Source organism: Pteropus vampyrus, unplaced genomic scaffold (assembly GCF_000151845.1).
Source record: "Pteropus vampyrus isolate Shadow unplaced genomic scaffold, Pvam_2.0 Scaffold459, whole genome shotgun sequence".
NCBI classification, from domain to species: Eukaryota; Metazoa; Chordata; class Mammalia; order Chiroptera; family Pteropodidae; genus Pteropus; species Pteropus vampyrus.
In genome coordinates this window covers 383,559-393,672 of record NW_011889240.1, presented here as the reverse complement: position 1 = coordinate 393,672, position 10,114 = coordinate 383,559, and the positions used below count along the sequence as shown (strand labels likewise).

General features: G+C 49.7%; 1 protein-coding gene across 1 annotated transcript in view; it reads right to left on the bottom strand.

The window, feature by feature from the left end:
* The window catches only part of CHAF1A (chromatin assembly factor 1 subunit A), a 50,420-nt gene that overhangs the window by 15,341 nt on the left and 24,965 nt on the right, over positions 1–10,114 (bottom strand). Inside the window, exons 3-5 of the mRNA XM_011381918.2 lie at positions 8,157–8,201; positions 6,479–7,341; positions 1,685–1,741 (exon numbers count right to left, since the gene is read on the bottom strand). Coding sequence (XP_011380220.1) covers positions 1,685–1,741; positions 6,479–7,341; positions 8,157–8,196 — 960 coding nt within the window. The 5' untranslated portion in view covers positions 8,197–8,201. The remainder of the gene's footprint in view (positions 1–1,684; positions 1,742–6,478; positions 7,342–8,156; positions 8,202–10,114) is intronic.

The window sequence follows — 10,114 nt, the reverse complement described above, 5'->3', positions numbered from 1 at the left end:
ACTGCTTAAACGTGGGGCGGGGCTTGTTTTTTACTTAATTAAGGAACCCTGGGCCACCTGTGTGGGGTGCCGCTGTCGGTGTGAGCTGCGTTCATGTAATCGGGAAGCTGCGGTAAAATGAAGACGCAGAAACGCCTGCAGGTTTCGCCTCCCTGCCTTTCAAACAAGAGCGTTTTCCTTCCCTTCCCCTGCAAGCCTTACCAGATGACAGGGTTAATTTTATTTCTTTTGAAAGGGAAGACTGGATGAGGCAAGGACGGGGAACCTGACGGGGAAGTCTAAAAAAGAGTGCAGAACGGATGAGAAGACAGAACAAATTAAAGCAAACAAATTTATTTTTTTATCTTTGAAACCATTTCTCAAGATCCGAAAAGAACGGCAGACGTTAAGAAAGAAGAATTATCTGTACTACTAAGGAGAAAACGGCCAGTTTCCTCGGTATTCTTTGAAGTGGAATGCCTGGCTTTGTCACATCAGTCCCTCATTCCGAAGAGCTGACATGCCACCCGGGCCGCTGGGTTACAATCGTGACTCGATGTGAAACAAGCTGACCCGAAGAGCAGAAGGGCAGTGAGCCTCTGACGGCATGGAGGGACCTTCAGGGGCCTCCGCCGCCGAAGGTGGTCTTCCCTGGCGGGGGAGCCCGGCAGCTCGCTCTCGGTTGGGCCTGAGCTTACGCCTTGTCTCTAGAGGACAATCTGCCTTCTGCTCTGATGACCCTTTGGTCATTTAAAGAAAGCCATGGGGGCTGTTAGAGATGTCTGAATGTCCATTCTCGCCAAGTATCCTTGGCATCTTCATCTGACACATAGGACACTTAAGGAAGGTGCCTGGTCCAGATCGAGTAACAAGACAGCAGCCTAAGCACAGGGTGGTGGCAAGGGGTCCCTCCCTGCTGCTCGATACAAAGAAGGCTCTGGGAATGATAGGGACGATCAGATAAATCGTCTCTTCTGCTAGACTTAAGTCCCATCTCCACTCCCACCTCACATATGGCCATCTCTGAAAGCCCGATGAAGAATGAGATAAACTCAAAAGCAGCCATCAAAATCGGACCCACAAAAATTGAACACAGCCATAAGACGAATGGCACAGGAAGCACCCAGGGAACACGCCGCCGACTGCCATCAGCGTCCCTTCCGTGAGCTGGCATGGGAAGGGAGAAGCCTACTGGCCTCTTCCTCGTGACAATAAAGAAGAAGGTGCCTGCACTGCTGTGTGTGAAATGTAACCCCCAAATAACAGAACCCATGACTCGGCAGGGGTCCGCTACACAATAATCACCCTTTGAGTGTAGGGGCCACTCAAATGCTACAGCATGTGGGAACGTGGGAACGTAAATCTATCGTAGGACCTGGGATGCAAGGAGAGGGACTCGGTTCTTGGGAAGGCAACTTAAAGCTAAAACAGGATGCCCAACTATTAAGATAGTAGCAATAGTAATAGTAACAATAACAATAGCTTAGCAAAGGCTACATGCAAAGCCTTACGCTTCAGCAAAGCTAAACGTGATGCACTGTGCAAGCCAGAAGCCCAGCTATGTCAAAGGAAGCAAGTCACGGCGAGGTCAGGATAAGCTGGGGAGGGGTAAAACCTGGGCCGGGAGAGGTGCAAAGGGCTTTGCTTACTATTTAATGCAAAAAGCACAGCGAGTTAATTTTCTATTTCAGGGAAAATGTCTTACTCTTTGCAGTCTCATCTTGTTCTTCTCGGCAGAATCTTTGACCAGTTTCTTAGTTACCTGAAATGAAAGACGTTTATCTTTAAACGTGCATTTTCAGTCGTGTTGACACGTTTAATGCATTGCACAGTCCTTGGGGACAGGGAAGGAGAGAACGAGTGACCCACACGACTAAGAACTTCTTCGCAAAACGAGAAAAATGAAAACATTTCCAGGGGACCAGTTTCCACCACACAAAATCAAATGTCTTAGTGGGGTCGTAAGCGTCAACGAGGGTGCACACGTGTGCGTCCGGGCGTGAGGGGAGACCAGGGAGGCAGATGACAAATGAATGACGGGGGCCACATGCAAGAAAAACGAGGCAAGTTCAAAAACAAAAAGCCACGCAGACGACATGGAGTGGTAAGGTTTGTAGCCCACTAAGGGGGGCGCCCCCGGCCAGAGGCATGGGAGGTCTCCCAGGGCCGCGGCCCGGCACTGCCGCCCCTTCCAACGCCCCAAGAGAACTGTCAACTTTTTGGTGAACTTTGTAGGTAATGTCTAAAAACTAACACTGTGAATCGAATAAAACTTCTAAGGGCTGCATCCCCATGGGCCACCGATCTGTCTCTCCGCCTAGAGCAGATCCGCTCTTTAGAACGCTTGCGGGGGAAGAAAAGGTCAACCGGCCAGAGGTGGCCATCCGGTCTAGAACCCTGTGCCCAAAAGCACGGGATTCCCTATCACCCCGATGCACCACTGGGCGCACGCGCACCTGCCCACCGGTGGACATGCGAGCGTGAACGAGGCCAGGTGCTGGCCCGAGCTTGGTCCGGGGCCAGGAGTCCCAACGACCCAGCCGAGGGGAGGAAGGGTGGTGGGGAGCGCTTGGCTGCAAGACGGGGCTCCGCAGGCACATCTGGCATGGACAGGCAGCCAGGACAATGAGACCGAAGCGGAGCTAGAAAGCCAGAGGTCCATTTCTCTTGACATGGCCTGACATAGCAACAAAACTATGTGACCGTGATTTCTCTATCTGGGGAAGCCTCAGCCCTAAGACCTCTTACAGAATGGAACTCACAGATTAAGAAACCCGAGAAGGCGTCCTTCTCACTCGGCATGTCAAGCTCCTCCTGGACTCAGGCTTCCTTTAGAAAAGGGCCGAGCTTTCGTGTGAAAGCCACGTGTTGGCAGGAGCTCGAACGCCACTGAGACTGTGCCCGAGCGGGCACGTGCCAATGGACATGCCAGTTACCAAAGCCACGTTACCGAGAGCTTAAGGAAATGCACCTGCCTCTCCAGAATCCACTTTGCTCACCACGTCTGTGGACTCCAGCCCCGCAACAGGGGTAGCAGAACCTGTAAGCTGCTGTCTCTCTATGTCGTTGTCCTTTGTGTTGAAAGATTATAGTAGTGATGTGATTGCCAGACTCCATTATAAGAATATTTGTGGGGGGCAACATACGTACTTAGTCTTGCCCATACTTGCGAAATTTCAACTGCAGACTCTAATGCCTCATGCTCTGCTTCCCCTTTGCTGTGAGTCCAGGAATAATAGCTGCCGTGACTATCAGGAGCCATCTTAACAACGTTCCACGACCACAGCAATCACGATCTAATTTAAAACCAGCATCTCTACTGCTTTGCTAGACATTTGGGTGCACCTTATCCGTCTGATATAATTTTATCTTCTTGACATTTGGCCCGAGTATTCACGGTATTCTCTCGAAATCATGTGCCATACATTTTACCTATCTGGAACACAGCCGCCAAAAACAAGACCCGGGATCCCAGAAGGAGGCTGAAACGCACACAGCAATTGTCAAGGCAGATTTAATTGTCTGTGCATTGAAATTCCTGCATTTTATTTAGAAGAATCATCTCAGAGCCCGTTGACTCTGATTTTATACACAAGGAGATCTATTTTCTAAGCTCAGAGCAGACAAGCAGCAGCGAGCGAGGTGAGAGAGGGTGGTGTGGATGGGCCCCAGCAGCAGCTAAAGACCTAATGGTAGGGGCAGAGGCAGAGGGGAAAAGACACAACCCGAATCGGTCCAGCCATATTAGAGCGCAAGTGAGCAAAACTTAGCGTGTATTCATGTCTTCAGTGAATGCGACCCTACCTGACAACAGCCCAGGGAAACATTACCGTTCTGTCAAGGCCGAGAACGAGAGACAACAGAAATATGCGGCAATGAGAATGACTGTACAGTGCAGCATAGCCGCACCACAGGTGTGCACCACAGCAGTGAAGGAAATGCTTCTTCCTGTGCCAATATCAAAAAATATCCCGGACACCCTCCAATGAAACAAAGATTTACAGTGTACATCACGTAAGGAAACAAACTGGACACCCTCCAATGAAACAAAGATTTACAGTGTACATCACGTAAGGAAACAAACTGATACTGTGTGTTCCTAAGGAATCTCCCATTTACCCACAACACAGAGAAATAGGTGATAATGGCAACCTACCTGGGGGAGAGAAAGGAGGCCAAAGGAGACTGTCGTGTTTCAATGATTTTTTTAAAACATGGAGACTTTAATGCCCGTAAAATTAAAATTATACGGCAGAAAGTTCCAGTGATCTGGGCTCATTTGTACAGAGGCGAGGCAGAGATTCCAGTGACACAACAGGATCGACATCATCAATTGTGGAATGATAATCTCGACTCATCAATCAAGTAGGCCGAATTGCATGTCTCAGTGCAAACCTGGGGTAAAAAGCTCTCATGCTAAATAGAAACTCTATGGCTACTCAAAAGACCTCAGGATTATCTAAAAGAGGTGTTCCTAAACTATTGTTTTCCAAAGTGAGGGTCACCAGATGTCTGGGAAGGGGCAGCAGGCACTGTGTTTAACAAGTTCCCCAGAAGAAAAAACAACAATATACAAAATAGGATGAGTGAGCGTCTAGGCATTCCAAAGCGTGGAGACTTTGCAATGATAACTCCAGGACTAACCAGAGCCCAAGGAACACCGCACTCGTCACAACAGGGAACAATCTGGGGGCTCCCAGCAAGCCTCGGCCTACAGTCTGGAGAGGGGGTGGGGAGGGATAACGGAGTAAGGGAAGTGTTCCCCTCAGCCACAGGGGCCAGGAAAATCTCAGACGCCAAGTCAGGTACCAACCATAAAACACACAAATAAACGAGGCAGGAAACCTAGCACTCCCCAACGATAAGGAGATGCGCGAGAAAGCCGCGTGGTGCGGGGTGGTCGTCTCCAGCCCTGCTCTCAGGAAGTCCTGCCATCACCGCGCCCAGAGGCTTCCCTTCACTCTCAGACCTCTGGGGTCACCCAACATCAGGGGGCTCAACTTCTACTCTCTTTATGTGACGGACAGGCCCACCTGTGGGTGGAAGGGGCAATTTTCTGCCACTGGCTCTGGGGTGGCCTGAACCTTCTTCACCACTTGCAGTGTGAAATATTTGCAAGGCTGTGCGACGGCACTGCCTTCTAGAGCATCTCAAAACCCCAAGCCTGAGTTTGGGGTAGCCTCGGACGCAGGATTTCCTACACTGGGGATGTTTTACGCCATGTGGGCCAGGGGAAAGAACTAAGGCCGCTTCATGAAAATGCCCAATTATGCGACCTCCCAACTCTCAGGCTTGGCTATGGGCGTAAAAACAAACTTAAAGAAATGAAGAATGGAAACATGTGTACATGCCCTGTTTTCTAGGCTAATTGGCTGTAACACCATCATGTGACAAAGTATTTCTGCAAAAGATTAGCAGCAGTCTGGAAGGATTTCAACCAGCTGGATGGACCAAACAAGATGGCCTAGAGGAGACTCAAACTCTGATTCTGATAGTCTGAGCGACGGCTCAGATGGAAGTTTGAAAATTTATTAGCCTCTGTCCGTCTGCCACATACAGCAACTGAGAAGGAAAAAAGATCGCTCCATTTGTGATTGCTATATTCTGAACATAAAAAGGAAGCCATTTTCTCCTTTCTCCTGTACTCCTCAGGAGGTGGAAACAGAAAATGGAGTCATCTAGAAAATAATTGGTTCCTTAGAGATCAAATTTCAGAAAGAGATCAAGGTTGGCGGTTTACGGTGAAAGGTGAAATTTAGCAGGTAGAGACTGGATGACTCATCGCAGGAACAAATCTCATGGATACAAAAACAAAGCTAAGATGAATAAACAGAAGTTCCACAAAACAAAAGAAACCCCCGAAGAACACCATTAGACACACTTTGGGGTTCTTGACTGACATCTGCCATTGCGCTGATCAGAAACCATGAACAGAAACAAACGTCTCAGAAGCCGTCCTTCCGGGGTCCCTACGAGGCTGCCAGCTTTGTCCTTCTTTCGTCTGTTGTTCTGGGTGAGGTTTTTAAGATGGGTGGCCACGCTGACGAGAGCTGACTCTACAGAGCCCCCCACTTTAGTCTTCCTGCCGTCTGGGGTCTCTCCACCAATGCTGACCGACTTTACCACCGACACCCCAACAAGTCTGTGTTGCAACAGGAAGAAGGAATGAAGGGAGCTTAAGCCAAAGGCTGACACGAGGGGTGACAGCTGCCTGCTGACCCCCGCCATGCCCCACCACGGCGAAGCGGACCAGCACCCCTAGCCAGGCGTGAACGACAACGGTTACCAGGATGGGAGTGATGCACGTGGCCCTGAATACCCCCAATGGTTTGACGTCGAAAAGATTGAGAATTCTGCATCTGTAGTCACAGGACCTGGTCTGTGGCCCCCCTCGCTCGCCACTAACCACCTGGGGGAACCCGTGTCCCCAGGGTTTTGCAAAGGGGTGAGACTCAAGTGCCGCCAGCACTGAGGCGCTGGGGTCTGGGGAGGTACTCACTCTGCGGACAGGCGTGCAGGGGGGGAAGGGACTGGGGCCGCTGTGCTGTTTATCGGAAGCAGACCGGGCCTCAGGGGAGCTGGTGGGAGAGGAAGAGCTCAGGGATGAATGGCTGAGGACGGAGTCTTCTTCGGGGCCAGATTCCGGCATCTCGCTCTCGGAGGGCACGCCCCGGTCCGGAGCGGCAGCCGGAGACCGGGCCACGGGAGGTTCTGCAGCCAGGATATCCTGCAGGACCACCACAGGCACCTTCCCTCTGAACAGGATGCCCCCCGCTTCGCTCCAGCCGTCCCGGTCCTTCTCGGAGCACGTTCTTGGACCGTCTGTCAGCGCGGGGCAGCTGTGGGGTGAGCCTTTCTGCACGTCTCCGCTCCTCCCTGCGCCCCCTGAGCTGGGGCCCTCTTCCTCTGCGTTGCGCAGGTCTGAAAGGGTCTTTTCGGGAAATGCTGGCTTGTCCTTCGGACTGGCCTTCGGCAGCCCCCTCTCCCCTTCGGCTTCTTCTCTGACCCCACTTACAGACTTCGCAGAGGGAGAGGCTGCAGAATTTAGTTTACTGTGGGCCCCGGTGTCGTCTGGTGGTTCACTCGACTCCTCCGTCAAGTCAATGACGACCATGGACTGGCCAATATTGCTTTTGACTCTGTTTCTTAAAAGGTTATCTAAGGGACCCTTCCCATTGACAAGCTTCGGCCTAAAGTCTACGTCGGACCCCATGTGGAAGTTGCTCTCCAAGCTGTCCAAAGAGGCGTCTACGTCGGGGCCTGGACTTTGCGCGGGAGCGCTCGGGGAGCTTCTTGTGTCGTCCGACCCGTCCTCGGTTTTCTCCTTTGGGGTAAGCGTCACGGGCTTGAAGGGCAGACGAGCTGAAATGAAGAAAGGACTCCATCTTTACAGTGAAAGTGTGAAGTAACAATTGATCAATGCTTTAATATTCCACATGCTCAAAACTCATCGTCCTTGCTGGGCTTGGGGGGGTTCATACTCATCCGTTTATACACAATCACGCCCTTGGGTCCTGCGATTTGCCCCCAACCCTTTAACCTCAGGGGGCTGCTGCTCCTATCCCGGTTCCCCGCAACACCAGACTTGCTCTCAGTCCACACAGGAAAAGGCAAATTGCTATGGGGGGGGGGGGGAACCAAGTGGTAAAAAAACAGAAACTGTGGTTTTTAACACAATCCAGCCATCACTTTGACCTCAGTGTAAACGTACTCTCCCTTTCACACAAAAGGATTTGGGGACATTTATCTTCCTGAACAACAGTGGTTCAACGGGGGCAGCTGAGCCTGCCCAGGAACATCCAGCAACGTCTCGAGATATAATTGGTTGTCGCGCCTTGGGGGAGGACAGGGATGCTGCTAAACTCTCTGCTGTATACAGGACAGCCCCTCCACCCCCAAAAATGACAAAATGTCAATAGTGCTGAAGTAGGGAAAGCCTGCTGTAGAGGCTGTGACCCCGAATTTGCTCCTGGGAACCTACGAGAACAGCAGTACAATAAAAAGGGTTCCCCTGCTTCCAAATGTAGGTACAACTGTTTTCTCCCCTCCAGCCCCTTGCCGCTGCTGCTGAGGACCCCAAAAGACAGCCTCTGCTCAGGGGAAATAAAAATATAATTGAGGAGACAATGAAGGATATAAATCAGAAACAAATGTTTAAACCGTTCCCGGAAAGTTACCTTGTATTAACTTCTTGACTGGTCTGTCTTTGCAATCCATGGCTGTGAAGAAAAGTGTCAAAGGGTAAGTTATCACATGCTGGAAATAATGAAGGAGCTGATTCATATGTAGCGCCTATCTATCATGTACGAAGTGGATGGCCACTGGGGGTAACTTTGCCACCCTCACCCTGGGGCCTATGGCAATGCCTTGGGATGCTTTTGGTTGTCATGACTCGGGGAGGGTGTTACTCGAATCTAGTGGGTAGAAGAGAGGGAGACCACTAAATGGCCTACAATGCACAAGATGGCCCCCCACGACTAAGAATTATCTGGCCCCAAATGTTAATAGGTTAAGAAATCCTAGCCTGGACAGTTTATTTTCCTGTGGCACTTATAACTCTGAAACTTACGTTGTTTATTATGGTCCCCCCTCCCCCGCCGAACACCAGCTCTGTGACACTGGAGACTTGTTCCACACCCTACCTGGAGCACCTAGCTTGGAGTCTGGCACATTGAGGGAAATCAGTGAATACAGTAACAGTGACAGTAAGGGCAGAGATGAGAGAAAACACTGTATCGCTCATGTCACCATTAATACGACCCCGCCATAAAACATCCTCCAATCCAGCATTTTGAGCCTGCTCCAGGCAAGAGCTGGAGTGCTGTCAAAAAATAATAAGGGAGAATGTTTTCCTGAACCAAAAATATCTCAAGAAAAGCATCTAATAATTTAAAGCTGATGCAGGAATGACCATGAAAAGATCCAAATCTTTGGATAAATATCTTTAAATAATTAGAATAAGAGATGTGGCTTGGAAAATTCCAGTTTATTTTGGGCAATCTACATATGTTTTATAAAAGATACATACAAGTGTTTTTAAAAAGCAGACTGGGGCTTTCTAAAGAACTCAGCTACCCATAGATGAAACTGCCCTCCCCACTTCCAAGCTCAGAATATAAGGAAGGTACCCAGAAGACTCCTAGTTCTATCCATTTCAAGACAATATCATTCTCAAGCTTTTAGTTACCAAAAACATGGATTCCCACGCCCTCTCAAATGAAGGATACATAATTTTTAGCCACTTAAATTTATTTTTAAGACAAGCACAAGGATTTGTTGGTGTGGTCCCGAGTTACCATCTTTGATGCAAGTGACACAGAGGTGACCTGGGCCCAGAAGTGAACTCAAGTCGCCCTAAAAAGGGATGCCCTATTCCAGGGATCCGGACTGTTCATGTATAAACAACACTGCTTTTTGCTCTGATATGACATCCCTAATTTTATTTTGTGTTAAAATATCCTTCCTTTTTATAATAGTATGGTCATAGCAGGTCATGCTTTTTTTACTTTTTAATTAAAATTAAACATCCTTACAGGGTCAAATGACTGTCCGTGACAACCAGTCACCCAGACTTTATATGAATTTTACGTTTTTGTGAAATCTCCAAATCTGGAAACAATTTGAGCAGTGGTTCTGCTATGCCTAGATACATTTCTGGTTGTCACAACTGGGCAGGAGAGGTTCTTACTGGCATCTAACGGGTGGAGGCTAGAGATGCCGCTCGACACCCTAAAGTGCCCAAGAGGGCCCCAAATATCAATAGTGCTGACGTTAAGAAACCTTGAATAAGTCCAGTTGATGTCTCTGCCAACCCTTAGTTCCCCCAACCAACACACAGCTATCCGGCATCTACTATGTGCAAAGCATCCTGTGGAGTGCTGGTGGTAAAACAACCGGAGTCAACCTGGGGAGACGGCACTCTAACCTTCCCTGCTTCACTACGGTAAAGGGGCCTGCTAGGTGCTGGAAGTCCCTCTCCCAAGAAAGGGAGGAGAGGTACTGGGCTTCACCTTAAATACCGGCAGGATCATGATTCAGAAATCCCAGCTCCCTGGCAATCCTCAACGTTCAGGCCTCTTACCTGGCCTTGCCCTGACCCGCAGACGCCGCTGTTCTGGCCCGCGAACCCAGGTGA